Here is a 15,853-nt window from a genome sequence, read left to right as displayed (position 1 = left end):
GAGCTGGCTCATAACATGTAACTGCTCCAGCATCAAATGTCTGGCATGGCAACTGCTGTGAGCAGCTAATGCTCGCACTTGTCTGAAGATGTAGAAATGCAATAAAGCTAAACAATACAAGTATTTTAAAAAACAAGGTGCTGTGGGGAAAACAGAACTCTACGCCTACACAGCTTTATTCACTTCTACCCTGAAAATTAAATTTTCTGTACCCACCAGGTTAGTCAACAGCTTTGTGACTCAGCCTAGCTCACTTAACTAGGAGAAACTGAAAAACATCTGATGTGACACTTCCTATCTTTTTGTCTAAGGAATGAAGAAAAAAGGAATCAAATGTGAGATGAAATACTGCAAAGTAAAATATAAGTTCGTGTACAGTCTTCACTTACCAGAAAACCCTTTCTAAAATAATTAAGATCCCATAATGGGTGTTCACACACATTAAGCAAGCATTCATTAAGTTTACAACATCCCTCTGAGATTAGTAAGAAAACATCGTCCATTTTATATACATTTAAATTGAAACTTGTAAACTGAGAAGTTTAAGCAACTTAAGAAGGAACAAGTGATAACAGCAGATGTGGCTGCATGAAGAAACAATTTGTCTTCCCATCCTTTCCCAGTTAGCTAACAACAGTGTTCAGAAATCCTTAATGCCTCCTAAGTCATGCACGTTCGGTTTGGAAAAACAAGGGCAGCAGTGATTCTTGTATACAGAGTACTCACCTCCTTCATAGCCATCAGCTCTCCAGTGTCAACGCTGATACAGGTATAGACCTTCCCATACTGGCCTTCCCCTGCAGAATTAAAATAAAAATAAGAAAAAAGCCCAATAACACTACATTCACAGTATCACAGTATGTTTGGGATTGGAAGGGACCTCAAAAGATCATCTAGTCCAATCCCCAATTCACTAAGCAACATGTACATCAGCTGCTACAAGAAAGCATCACTGAAAACTGAGCTTAGCAAGGTAATTTACCTTTATTTTAATGTAAACTTTCAAGTACCTTTTAACCTGTAACACCTAATAATACTTCCATACTCCTGAGTTCATGCAGATTAAAAATAAAAACATGACATTAACAGGCTGACCTGAAAGAAAAATTCTCATTAATATGAAGATTTTCCCCACAAATCCCAAAACAGAGAGGAAACAATGATCATATGGGGGAAACAACAACAATGCCAGTGAATTAAAAAAATCCCAAAGTTTGTGCTCATTTCCTTTCATATTCCTGGTTCTTCCAAAAGAAGAATTCAAACATTTTATAGGGGTAAACATGTGCAGGAATCGCAGGATCATATCTACATAATTGTCCTAAACAAATCCTTCTCCTCCTTTGTTTCTTGCAATTTGACCTGTGAAAACTTTATTGAAGTTCTACATAATGGAAATCATAGATGCAACAGTATTTTGTATTTTAACATTCTGATTTCAGTAAAAGTGCTATTACCTACACGGAGACCAAAGATTTCAAAGATAGTCTTACATTTCCTTCAAAAACAGTAAGCTTGTATTTTAGGCTGATAAAGGAACGTACCAATTTTGTTTCCCCTCTGCCACTTGAAAGTCACTTTTCTTAAACCCACATGCATGACGTTATCATAAGATTTCGGTGTGTCACAAACTTGGCCAATGATGTTCTTCCTCCTCATCTCTCTGTATCTCCTTTCTTCAAACAACTGAACAGACTTTTGAACAGCTTCAATCGGTGCTTGCTTGGAACCAGTGTCTAAAAAGAGTGATGGACAATTTCCTTGATTGAGAAAGATTCGCTGTGTTTATATTTTGTTACCTTTTGATATCAGATGAAGTGACCTGAGTTAGAAAACAATTATTTCGTGAGTCTAATTTAAAATGTAGGAAAAGAACAAAACATTTTAGCAATCACATACGAAACTAAAGTAAAAGGAGGGTACTGGTAATTTTCTAATAATCTCTTACTTGATTCAAGGAAATTAAATGTATGAAATGCAATGCACTTCTTTGCATTTGGCTTGTAACTCACCACCAACAGAGAGTGGAAATGTGTTAGGGTCATTAAGAGCACCAAAAAAAGGACCGGTAGGCTTCGCTCTACAGAGACATGATGGGTTTCTTGGAAAAGTCATAGCATCTCTTATTTCAAAGATTTAAAGGTATTAGATAATTCCAGCTTTCAAGCCTTATCCTGAAACAGAATCCCAGTGGCCGAGGCCAGAAGAAATCTCCAGGCAGCATTAGTTTATCCCCTCTTTATAAAGCACAAAAACTACCCATCTGTCACTGTTGATAGACAGCAGTCTAACCTTTTTCTGAAAGACTCCAAAAGATGGAGATACTGATACTCCCAAATAATATATTCTACTGCCCGCCTATAAGTAATACCACGTTATCTACACTCAGTCTGCCTTGCTGTAGTTTTACACCAAAATCTTTGTCTTCTTCACAGTGGACAGTAAAACCAGCTCCCATTGCAGCAGTCTTCTAGAAATGTTCAAGTTTTTCCTCATTCTTAGTTTCTAGTTTAAACAAATTCAATTCCTTCAGTGTTTATGTTCCAAACAATAAATACGTCTTCTAGATTTCAGAAAAAAAAATCTGTTCTTCCTGTGCTCTGTTTGAGCCACATAATGAAAGATCAGTTTTTATGTGACAGGAAACATTTTTCTAATGTCTCATGAGGTTCCACCCTGCCAGAACATATACAAGAAAGCTATATGTATATATCTGTACAGTACAGGAGTCTCAGAATAAATCAGCTTACTTTAGGTTTCATGAAAATAAGCAGCAGGACAGAGAGGAAAGGGTCCCATAATAGTTTTGAATTTGACAAACACTGTAGGATCACATGCTCTTAGATACCCAAAATAAGAAAATCCCACACTGAGGAGAGATCTTAGGAAGTGAGGAAGTGCTTCCTATGGTCAATGCAATTCATAATTGGGCAGTGAACAGGGACAGAGAATTTCCACAATTCCTATGGTAATAAATGTACTCATTTTGTATAACACTGCTGGTATCTTTCAGAAACTGAACAAAAGTGACTTTTATGAAGTTTAATTACTCCCACCTCAGACAGTACACCTTCTGATTTTGTTGGGAGTACCTTCTGTCTGCAACCAGGATTTTATTTTTCCCCTTCCTATGTACAAAGCTGTAAAAACCTCTTCACAATCAGCATTAAGATTCAACCTTTTAATACCGTTTAACACACACTACATTACAGTGACTCCTAAACACTTACCTTTGGTCTGGTTGATTAAAGTTCTGAGCTCCCAACTCCGCCGGTACGAACCACTTGAATCTCCTTTTGGATACAATGGTTCTAGAGAAATAATACTGTGAGCATCGAAGTGGCTTTATCTCGTATTAAGGATTATGCCACTATACTCAGCAGAAGCTGAGATCTTAACGTATCAGGACTAATACACCCAACAAGTATATGAGCCAACCATATAGCAATATATGCTCTCAAATTCAAAAATGACTTATCTTTAGAAAACAAGTTACGAAAGTCATTCTGAAATAGGATTTAATTTATACAGAAACAGATCTCCTTCCACAATTGAGGGAAGCATTTCAAGTCAGGGAACTCTGAATCAAATATGTAGGAAATCTGTAGGTAAACAGTTTTCCAGGGTTGCTTAGAAAAAGACCTGTAATCCATTCCAACTTCAGCCAGTTTTCCATTCACACATACACATAAAAAAGGGAATAACCATGAGGCAGACAATATTTTCAACATCTGCTTAAAAACAAACAAACAAATGACAAAAATCCCCCACACCTGTTAGTATCATTTTTTAAGGCATTTCCTTCTTTGAAATCTGCTTCATTTTGCAGGATGACCACAGTATGAACTCCACTTGGGATTTTGTACTCCATCTTAATTTGCACAGAACATGCTATCTTATCAACCAATGTTTCAAGGTATTCGTTGTGATAAATACCATGTATAGAGGGGCTGGGGAAACCTGAAGGAGGAGCCCTGATCAGGACCATCAAGTCACACACCCTGTCCCTTCTTCCAGGATTCAAATAACAGCAGGTTATTTGTAAGACAAACACTGCAGTGGTAGCTGAAGAACTGGACAGAAATCTCTTAGCTGTCCTGATATGTCCAGTTCATTAACAGCATTTAGAAATTTACTATTGAATGGGATATAGAATTCAGCAATCACATTTTGTTTTGAACACTGTAACTTGGTAAGAAACCAGGAAATTCCTTCAGGTACAAATCAGAAACAATATGAAAAGCAAGAGAATAGCGGATATGTCTGAAAACAGACAAACTTACTCTGATGATACAAGTCTAAAAGTTAAAAGTCTGAGATTTTTGAATGGGGAAAGGTGAAAAAATGTTTGGAAAGTGTAAGAACTGAGAGCAGAGAAAAATCTGTTAATGACATAAATCATCTGCACATCCAGATCACAATCTGTTACTGTGACAATCACCTTCTCGCTCTTCAGTGGGACTGGAGTGACGACTAAGGGATCTGAACTGCAACTCAGCTGCTATTGATGCCAGTCGATCATTTTCAGGGACACTGGAACCCCTGTCAAAAAGAACCATTGCACTAATTAAGTTAGCTTTGCACTAAATAAATATTTGTGACAATTTAACTGCAGTTTTAAAGTGAAAGAACTCTGAAGCCTAGGATACGAACCATGAAAGTAACATGAAAGAAAAACTGATGCTAAGAGGTAAACTGAAAGCCCTGACTATGCTATTTTTCCCCCAAATGAAGGCTTTTTATATAAATTTAGTTACGCCACTCCATGAAAAAAACCTAATCTTCAAAAGCATAAGCCACTTGAAACTGTTACTTGCCTGTAATGACAGAATCAGTGTCAATGACTTTTAACATACTACTAAGACAGCTGCTGCAAGCCACAGCTGGTGCCAGGTTTGGATATACACTCAGAAGTGATTCAGCTAGGTGATAACGTGAGCCACATTATCAGATGAAGGGTGGTAACTGAATTCATATGCTCCTGGTGCACTGCAAATACAGTCACAGTCCACAGTCATGAAGTCAGAACTTGTGGGAAGAGCCACAAGGCAGCTGACAGGAAGGACAGTGTTCTATGACAGCAGCGTTGCTGCTGGAAGGCCCGGGTGCCTCCAGACACAACAGAGCAGAATTTGACATATCGGAACAGGACCCAGATGAAAAGGCATAAGGAACAGGAAGGGGAACCATACAAAGAGAAATGAGTCTTAAATACTTCAATCTTCAGGCAGCTTTCTCCAGCCCATGATATTGATCAATCCATCCATGTTTTAGAGCCATAAATTCCTCATGGAAGTCTGTCAATGATAACTCCCTTTTGTACAAGGCTCCCTTTCAATTTTTAAAGCATAGTGTGGAAGAGCTGCGACTGATGCCTCCTTTAACATAATGCATTAGAGGTATGAGACAAACATTACTGGAAAGCGGAGAATGTTTTTCAAGCCTGCACTGAAAGCTAATAACTACAAAATGATGAGAGATACCTGGTGTCACAAAGTGCACACACCTGTGACATGACTCCCCTACAGCCCTAAAGTTGTTTCAGAATCCAATTATTACCTACTAATAGTAAGACGAAAAAAACCAAAAAGACACTATCCTTAAAATCTTGAAAACAGAAGCCAAAACCCAAGACACTCTCTTTCCAAGGGCATGTTCTCAATATGAGGTTTGCTTTGCATTCCCTGCTACTGATCAACTACAGAGGAACTGAAACTGAACTAGTGACAATCTTCAGAACTCTTCAGGAAACTGAGGTTTAAATCAGCAAGATGACTGAGGTTATTCTCAGCACATACAGTACAACTGTAGTACACGAAGATCTTAAAAACAAGCTGAGCTAAAACACCTCTAAAATGAAGCAGTAGCTGAACAGAGGACGTAAGTATCATAGCTTTGAATGCAGGTGTATAAAATCCACTTCAAGCCCCTCTCAGTCACCCAGATCTTTTATTGTTTGTGCCCAGACAAACTGTGTGCCTGTTATTGGGCAAAGAAACTGAGTAAAAGGGAAGACTACTATGATTCTGCGACTTGATAAATTTCTGCTCCAGTCTTAGATAAATATAAACTGACGAATAATAACCTCAGCTAGCTCAGAAATTAAACACTTATAAAGGTCCTCAGTATGAACATAGTGTAAATGTATAACCATCAGAAAGCTCAGTGTAAACAACCAGGTATTGCTGCTGTGGATTTTACTTTCAAGTTACATTAAACTGATTTGTTTGTTAAAGAAAAACTTGAAGAGAACTATGGTGGCATTTGTGCACTACGCACTGCCTAGTACAACTGATTTATCAAGTTCCTACAGTCAACTTTTTGTAGATACTTAATGCCTACAATCATGTCATAAATGTCCAAAGAGTTTCTGGAAAGAATAAGAAGTTCCTGCTTCTGTGCTGTTCCAGCAGCTGAACCCCATACTTGTTGCATACAGAACCACTTTCTTGATCCAACAGATTCCATGTCTCTTTCGGAGCACAAATAAACTGAAATCCATAATTAAGACTACAATGTGTTAAACTTTGCAACTTTAACTATATTAAACCCAGAAATTAGCTATAAATGTATTATGTTATAATATTTGCCTTCCTTGATAAACAAAACCCCTCATAAACCCCAACAGCCTCCAAAACTCTGTCTCTGCTTTAATACTTCTTTTTCCTTCAAATTCTTCCTAGGTAATACAGGGGGTTAAACAATGCTATTTAAAATCCAGGTAGTGCATAAAAGAAATTAAAATCATGGGATATTTTATTAACAAGCATCAAAAGTAAAAACTGAGAGCTCTAAGAAAAACACAAGTCTTTGAAAAACAGGCTTAGGCAATTAGACTAAAATGCTGCATTAACATCAACTTCCATGTTACAATCCATTAAATTATTATGCATTTGGTTGCACCTAAGAAGTAGAATTCTCATTTCTTTTCTTCGTAATGACTATCTTATTGAAACAGAAGGAACTGTCAAAACGCTAACTTTCACACTTTGATCAATATTTGTGTAGGACACACAAAAAAACATTAAAAGAATATACCACTGTATTCAAGTGTGTCAAATTATAAACCTGACAGTTCCATTGAGTGGTATAAAAATCACAACAAAGCCCACAAGTATTAAAAACTAGCCTCTTATCTCCCTCTTAAAAAAATTAACTAACTTCAAAGATATGCCTTGGCTCCAAGTGCTGTATATATTTGAGACAAAAAAATCCCCTTCAGATATTGTGTAAAGACTAATTATCAAATAAACAAGTTCTGCATTTTCAAAAGCATGAATACTAATTAACCATCAACCTGTCAGCTTATAAAGCTGCCAGAACCTCTCCGAGAAAATTCTCTAGGATGTTTCTTACTTGAAAAGGGCTTTTTAAGTGCTGAGTGTTGCAGACTACTGCCTACTCTGTCTTACGGCTTAAACAGAAGCACGAATAATATATAGTAAATATATGTATTTTGAATGTCAAAAATTCAGGATGTATTTTCAACAAAAAAAAAGGGCCCAAACTCACAAGCTATACATACTACTATAGTGTGCAAGTCACATCTTATAAAGATAAACTGCAAAGACTTGCAGGAAAGATTTTATATAAGAAGTGCCAATTTAATTCCTTTTAAACACCTTCATGCATGCTTCTGCTGTCAATTGGTAACCAACCTACAAACCAGGATGGTTTGCTGGCTAACAACTGAAAGTTATTTATTAAAAATAAATATTTCATAATCAAGTCATATCTAAGTTCACTTTGGTCACTACCTATCTGGTGTTCCTTCACTACCTGTTCTTTCTTTTCTCTACAGCTGTGGGATACAGTCAGATGATGTGTCGCCATATCAATCTCTTGTACAAGAGAGATTTTGGTGCTCTGTAGTAGAAATAAGAATCCAAAAAGGTATTTATAAACCCTAAGATAATATCATTGTGTGAACAGCAGGATTTTCACAGTCAGGGGTGCTGGGGGCAGGGGGAGAGAAAAAAAAAGAGTAAATGTAGAGAACCTGGTAGGCATGTTAATGGTCTGACTGTGGTATGGGAAGAAGGAACACCAACAGTCTGAAATACAACAGCCAGATCAGAGGCCAGAAGCTCTGCCAAAAAAATCCCTCATGACATCTGCAAACAGATGATACAGGAGTGGTGCCTATTGCATATCCTGATACAGGAATGGTTTCTTTCATATGAAGTTTATTCCACACAAGTCTAAGGAGGCAGAAGTGTAGAAAGAAGTTCAAAAAACCTCTTGAAATCTTATGTGTTTAATTCTGTTTGCCACTATATCATATTTCAAAAGATTCACGGCAGACAAAAACAATAACAAAAGTGTTAGGTAATGTAAAAAAACCACCAAAATCTCCTTGGGCTTATTTGCATGTCACAGTCATCTTAGTGCAAAGTGTTAGTTATCAATACTAATTATTTAATAAAGTTATACCAACGAACTGATTGGCATATGTTAATTTCATGGATATTTTTTACTGAGCAAATTTGTAATCTACGTCAGAACGGCATGCTTTAACTACCATTTGTTCAGACATTTTTAATTTGAAAGCTGTCTTATCATCTATTTCTAAGACATGAGATTTTGCTCAAGTCAAACATGAATGAAGGAGCCAGTGGGAGACACGATGGGACAGAAAAGCACGGTGCAAATGATTTACTGGGATGCAAATACGTGGGAACAGTTATATGGGTGATGTGAGTAGAATGAGGCTGCTACATGATGGAGCGGAGCTACCTGGTATCATTTGCACTGCTGACAGGTTTGGGTTGGGCTGAGTCGCTACCGATGGGAGCGGGGCGACTGGCAGCAACACTGCAATGGTTCCGTGCATCACAAGGGACACTCCGTGTGCTGTGGCAAGAAGAAAAACTTCAGGAAACAGTTTAAAAAAAAAATAACAAGTGTATGGAGCTGAAATTTTATTTTAAGAATAAAATTTTGAAGTATACATACTGAGGCCTGATTTCAAAAGTTTTTCAAGTACATAAAGACTCTTATGTGGAATAATTCTGGGTCTCAGAAACTTCACAGGCTGTTAATATGTACAATATTAATAATCTTCAAAATAAAAACCTCCACGTCTTTAGAGTAGCACTGGTTTTTTGCTATCAGCTAAGCACCTTTCAAAAAAAGTCAAATGTAGAGTCTGACACTGTGCTGATGTTCTTGAAAAGTAAAGCCCTCTGTTTGTGTCAAAATATGCAAGGCAAATTTTATTTTCAAATTTTTAAAAATTATTTTTGCATTAATTCTCATGTCAACTCTTTCAAATGGAAGCAAAACCATCCATTGCTTTAAGCTTCTTCATAGCAGGTTGGTAATGATGCAGAAATGCCACCATATTCCAGAATGCTAAATTTTGTCTTATCTATGCTAAAATACCAAAGCACTATCATGGGCACGTGCACAGACATTCAAGGTTGGGAAGGAAATAAAGGTCTTGTTAATGAGCGGTTTTCATTGAATTGAACCTTGTTACATTGAAACATCGTTTTCAGGAAAGACAAAGGGGATAAGAATGACTTCAAGGTGAGAAAGCACGCACCAATAAAAACTGTAAAATAAAGCAGGAGCAAGGGGAGAGGAAGAAACTATGTCCTTAAAAGCATATGGATAAAATCCGGATCACTAACATGCTACTTCTTTCTCTCTGCTTTGTCCTCAACAGGAAAGAAAGGTTGTTCCACTTACTGACTGCATAGCCAAGAGAGGATAAACCAGTTTAGAACTCTGTACTGACGCTAAATACCTGAAGCCTTCAGGTGTCGGGATGATAAGATGAGGATTTGGTGGATCACTATGGCACCGAGGCACTTTCACAGGACGAGGACTGTTTCGATGAATAGCTGCAAACATAAAAAAGGTGGCACATTTACTCAAATGACAGAAAAACTCCGTTAGGGCCATTTCAAAACACAAAATTAAAATATTTTTATGTTACAGAGTTAAGTGTGAATTGGCACATATTTTCTTATCCTTTAAGAAAAATCCATATTATTCCAATTATAAATAAATCAATTGTATGTACTAATATTATTTGTGCTATTGTATCATGTAGCTCATCTTTTAAAAAATGAAAATTATCCAGAGAATTAAAACGTAGCAATTAGAGGATGTACACTTACTTCATTAAAACTAAATCTTCATTATTTCAGCTTCACAGATTAAAGATGATTTGTTATCTTATTGCGAAATAAGTATTAACAAACCAAATAATAAATAAAAAACAAACAGTATTATGTTCTTTTTGCATCAGAATTAGTTTTTCTCAGAAAATAATAGAAAGCAAAATGAGCTGGGAAAAACCCCACACATGACAGTCTGCCACAAGGAAGTGGTACAAAGAGACAGGGTCAAACCAACATGAGCCATCACTGTCCCCATGCCTCGCCCATTCAGTGCCCAGAAGAGCAGTCTGCAGCGTCTTCCCCTTCCCTTAACCCCTCCTTAATTAGTCAGACAAATACTGTGGCAGTTACATCACAAGATAGCTGATTGCCCATCAAAACACAAGGCAGTAGTTCCTTCTGCCAGGCTAGGTTAATCCCAGTGAGCTGAGTTTCTGAGTTTCACAACCCTCTTCCAGAAGATCTGCAAGACTTCAGGGAATTCAAGTATAAAAGTCAGAGGAAAGCATCTGTAAAGTTTGTAAATTTCTTTAGTAAAACCACTACCTGTTTACACTTTCTCAGGCAATAATAGTTCTACATCAACAATCACGGAGGGCTGAAAAATATTTTTATTGTATTTCTAGCATTTAAAAATTACTTTACAGTGAAAATTCTATAACAGCAGAAAAGCTCCAGAACAAATGCCAGTAACTTCTGCCTTACCAAGGTACAAACCTGTAACAGGACTGTGAGGTTTCCCAATAACATGGCCAATGCACTCATTCATCAGAGCTTGTAAACTCTAGGAAAGACAAACAGAAAATGTTGCGATGTTTTATGCTACAAGAAAGCAGACAGTCATATGGTAAAGCTCACAGTAATAAAACGACACTGGTTAAATATGTAATCTGTCAAGTAAGCACCCCTACATTCTATCAATTATATTAAACTTTTGGATCTGCGTTAGCCATTTGACTTGTTGATTTTTAAAATTTTTTTAAGCTAGGAAGTCTTAGTCTTGTCTTGCCTTTTGACCTCATTAAAATTACGTAACCATAAGAACTGAACAATGATATATCATAAAGAACATTTTATAATATAAAGCTAGTGGAACTTAAAAATATCCATTTTTAATATAATTAAAAATCAAATTTTCTGGAAAAAACTGCAACAATCTCCTCCCTCTTCCTATCCAAGAAGAAGCACACAACGAAACTGGGTTTGATTATGGTGACCTGAACAACAAGGCAAAAGTCTGTAAAACCACAAGTATGAAGCAATGCATATTAAAAGAAATCCACTTTCCTTATGAACCCATGAAGTTAGCAACATTTTCATGAAAGGGTGTTTAATAGTTAAACAGCTGAACTGGGTCTCAGGCTATCCGAGCTTAATTACTAGGTGTACTACTCACTATGTACGTAACCTCGGGCAAGTTTCTAAATCTTCCTCTGGTTCAATTTATTTGTCAGAACACCATGAAACAGAAAATGTCTTTACAATAAAGAATTTAAATTATGGTATTTGACATAGTTGCTACGAAGGCCACTTCTATATACCAGTCATTCAGACTAGTCGTATTTCCTTCCAGAAATTCAAAAACTTAGTGAAGACCAGCAACATGAAGCTAGACTAACAAAAAATAATTGACATAGGCATTTCTAGCCAAAATGCTGTGACCTGTCTTATACAGGAGTCAGATTAACCAAAGTGGCTTCAAGTGATGCTCTCCAAAACTGAAATCCAGTTTAAGAAAGTGAAAGTTCATGGTTCCCACCTTTCTCTCCTACTTGTTCAAAGTCTGTTTTAGAAACTGTGTCAAATCAAATGTAGCCAAGGGGCTACTTCCTAAAGCTAAAGCTTAACTCTGTCATTTAGTCCGACAACTGTTTCGTAACATCACACACGAGACCAAAACACCACTTACTTAAGAGCTCTTGATAAAAATATATGTGAAAAAGAAAAAAGTATGTAGTTTCTGTATTATGCAAGATTAATGTGGTTGGCATTTCATAACACATCTTGAAATTAATAAAAGTCAGAGGTGCTGACACTCATTTTCTGCTATTTCGGGGCAATTATGCTTTCACTTCTCTGCAGTGCTGTACCAAGATCAGAGAAAAAAATTCTCAGGATTTTATTTCCAGAGGAAAAGGAGGAAGGTAGAGCACACAAAAAGTCCAGTTCTAGTCTGCTATTTTGTTTTCATAGTAAAAATGAAAGATGGTTTAAAGTCTGTTTCACATTGGTACAATTTGAAGATATACCTTTAAACAATTGTGATTTTGTATTCACACTCATAAATGAGATCTGGATGCTAACTAAGCCCTAGAAGCTTACATTCAGAAATTTATTACAACAACTCTAATTTGTAACAATCCAGAAAAGCTGCTGTCAAATTTCCCAAGAGACAAAGGGAGACAGCCTCCCAAGACAGTACCAGCAGCTTGTCAGCAATTTGAAAACATTAATGCCAACAGTCACAAACATACTCTATTCAGAATCTTACAGAGATATCAACAGTTATGTACATCAGCAATTGTTTCAGAACAGCATCTGTATTCAGACATTGTTTTATAAAACATATAGTTGAAAACATACCGACAGCTTCACAAGCATTTAGATAAACAAGCAGAATAACTTATTGCATACCAAGAAGTCATCTTCTGGGAGAGATGAAATAAAAGCTGGCTCAATGGCTTGAAGAAAATCAAAACCTTGAGTCGCCCACCTGTCTCAAAGAAAAAGAATAGACATAAAATTAATTGCTCTTTGGCCAAAGCCATCGTAAGAGTTTCCACAACATCCAAGAACAGTAAATGGCAGTTAGTAATTTTTCCTCTGTAAAATGAGACAAAACCTTTGTAAGAAAATGGATTAAAAAACAGGTTAAATATTTAATTTGTAGTAATATTTGCTGACTCATATTCAGATAAAGTCTGATTATAGCAAGGGCACTGCCAAATAAAGTGAGCAGGCCATGTGTCGCGGATGAGTGATTCAGGGTCCTGCCTGCCGCATCCACTGCCTTCTCCCTTGTCATAAAAGGATATTGAGTTGTAAGGCACGGCTTGCCCTCCACGAACCCATGTTGACCTTGAACAATGACTATGCTGTCTCTGTCTCTGAAGTGTTTTTCAATAACTCCCAGAATGATCTCTGTAATTTTACCAGGAACCAAAGTGAGGCTGACAGGCATATAATTACCAAGGTCTTCTTTCTTGCTCTTCTTGAAGACTGAAATAAGGTTTACTAGCTTCCAGACAAGGGGGACCTCTCCAGATTCGTAAGACTATTGAAAAATAACTGAGAGAGGCCAACTTCTTCAGTATCTTGGAGTGAATCCCACCTGGCCCCACAGACTTGTGTGCATTCAATGACACCAGCAAATATTGTACAAGTTCAAAGTCACCTGGGACCTTATGGCTACCCCTGTCATGGTCCCCCCAACCAGATCTGCAGGGGTCCCAGAACCCATTATTTGTGTTAAAGACAGGGGCAAAGGCATTAAATGTCTCTGCTTCATCTTTGTCCCTGTTCGTGAGGTGACCAACCTCATCAAGTAATGGACCAATGTGGTCTTAGGTCCTCCTTATGTTGTTAACATACTTTAAAAAGCCTTTTAAGTGGTTTTGTTTTTTTATTGTTGTTTCCTTTTTTTTTTTTAAGGTTAGCACGCTGAGCCAACTAGCCTATCCATACGCAGTTCAGCCTGCCCACACTTTCCTCCTCTTTTTACAGCAAGTACAACAAACCACCTCCAGGACAGACTGATCAGCCCTACACTTTAAGGAAATAAAACAGTCACCGATGTGTAATCTGCTAGCATTGATCAATATAAGACTCCTATTTTAATGCAAAGGAATTCTATTAAATTTCTGATATACCAGCTGCAAAATGCTGCAAAACCACCTCCATAAATCAAGTAATTGTATCATTCTGCTTGAAACAGTTTCCCAGTTTCTCTGCTCACATCCTCAAAGCAACATAACTTTGTAATATTTTTTCATTAGTGCCCAGCAGTGGAGTTTCACAGGACCCAGTGTAAGCGCAGTTGAGAGACCACTGGGCGCAACAGCACTGTCAACAGACAGAAAGTACTTCGGACACCAACAAAAACCATCAACAAATGCATCCATACTGCATTTGAAAAACTGAAGAATATTCACCAGAGAGGAAACACTTCTCCTTCATCTGTGAGCCATACTTTAGATGCTGTCAATAGGGACTAATAGAAAGGAATTTTACAGGAGGCTAAAGCTTCTATATGTAGATCTTTTCTGCAACTTGCACAAAACAATATTCCTCTCTCCGCAGAATACCCAAAAAGTGACTGTTGCATAGTCTGCAATCTTTATTGACTCCTGATCACATAGCACTTCTGTTCGAACCTAAAGTATTTTCATTGTCTGGGTCAAACAATCTCCCCCTTTTCTTCCCATTTTCTGTTAGATAATACAAGGCAAAGTGATCCACAAAGTCTTCTGCTAAGCAGTTGGGATGTTTATTTGGCTTCATGCATTTACTATTCAAATCACTTTCAAAATTTAAGAGCCAGAAGGATCAATAGTTCAGAAGAACTACTTCTAAATAACAAAGCATTATTAACACTGTGAAAAGTCCTGCATGGTATTTAAATACAAACTACTATGGCAGTAACAAGTTGGCTGTTACCTGGGTCGAGTGCCACGGCCACTCTCACATTTCGTTAGCACATAATTCATCCATTTTCTAGCAAAGCTGATATACTTGTCTCCAATTTTCTGCCTGAATTCTCCAGACATCAGACGAACAACTTCTTTATGGTACTGAAAGAAACTAAAGATTACTTTTCACGTATTAATAAAAAGAACAAAAGTACCATTTGCAATATCCACTGGAGTACCTGCAGGATAACAAAACTCTACAGTACAGTAACAGTCACATCCTATTCTTGGACAAAATGTTTTTATGCAAGTAGTTATGTATTTATAAGGAAAAAAAATGACAAAAAAGTATATGACACAAAATGCGTTCTAGTGAGAGGCAGCATTTGAGTCCTACAGCATTCTTGTGTGTACAGGGGCATACACTGACATTTAACAATGTATATATCATCTAAGGAACAGTTTACATAAATGCTCAGTTCTGTAATCAAGGATTGAACTGCCAAGTAGCATTTATTTTTAGTTATATTGCAGGTAACATTAGGGAAAAAAAGAAGTTCTAGATGTACATTTAAAAAAATAAACAGAAATACCACCTGTTTTTTTAGAAGACTATCCTTAGAAGTATGTTAGTGTATGCTACAGTGTCAAAAAAAATGTACAAAGCTCACAGGAATCAAATAGCGAAGCATTATACTAAAAGAATCTGAACATGACATTTCCTCATCAACACTGTACGGAAGGCATTCAAAAGCTATATTCACTGCATCAAAGAACCACCATTAACTTTGAAAGAAGGGCTCATATTACAGTATTATACTACTCCAGGCTGAAAAACTGGGAGAAGCCAAGTTACACAATGACATTCAATATCAAGGGATATTTCTGATTTAACCCAAAATGCTGCCAAGTAGCAGAGCCTACACGACTACACCAGAATTCATCAAGTTCTTAAAGCTTTTTAGAGATCCAGGCATTGCCAGCCAATGGGAGACTGCATTTAATAGATCTATCAGTTCTTTTTCAATCATGTCACATAAGATTCTCTGTTAAAATATATATTTTTGTAATATTCTGCTAGAATTCTTCATATTT

At 37.0% G+C, this 15,853-nt stretch overlaps 1 protein-coding gene across 1 annotated transcript in view; it reads right to left on the bottom strand.

Moving 5' to 3' along the window:
- MAP3K4 (mitogen-activated protein kinase kinase kinase 4) overlaps window positions 1-15,853 on the bottom strand; it is a gene marked incomplete at its 5' end in the record, with an annotated part of 68,527 nt that overhangs the window by 12,001 nt on the left and 40,673 nt on the right. The window contains 9 exons of the mRNA XM_080341442.1: window positions 727-797; window positions 1,545-1,736; window positions 3,231-3,311; window positions 4,442-4,542; window positions 8,737-8,853; window positions 9,752-9,848; window positions 10,848-10,914; window positions 12,765-12,843; window positions 14,787-14,920. Of these exons, the coding sequence (XP_080197568.1) occupies window positions 727-797; window positions 1,545-1,736; window positions 3,231-3,311; window positions 4,442-4,542; window positions 8,737-8,853; window positions 9,752-9,848; window positions 10,848-10,914; window positions 12,765-12,843; window positions 14,787-14,920 (939 nt within the window). The remainder of the gene's footprint in view (window positions 1-726; window positions 798-1,544; window positions 1,737-3,230; window positions 3,312-4,441; window positions 4,543-8,736; window positions 8,854-9,751; window positions 9,849-10,847; window positions 10,915-12,764; window positions 12,844-14,786; window positions 14,921-15,853) is intronic.

This window comes from Nesoenas mayeri, assembly GCF_963082525.1.
Source record: "Nesoenas mayeri genome assembly, chromosome: 3".
NCBI classification, from domain to species: domain Eukaryota; kingdom Metazoa; phylum Chordata; class Aves; order Columbiformes; family Columbidae; genus Nesoenas; species Nesoenas mayeri.
The sequence above is the reverse complement of the archived record's forward strand: the minus strand, read 5'-3'. Positions and strand labels throughout refer to the sequence as shown.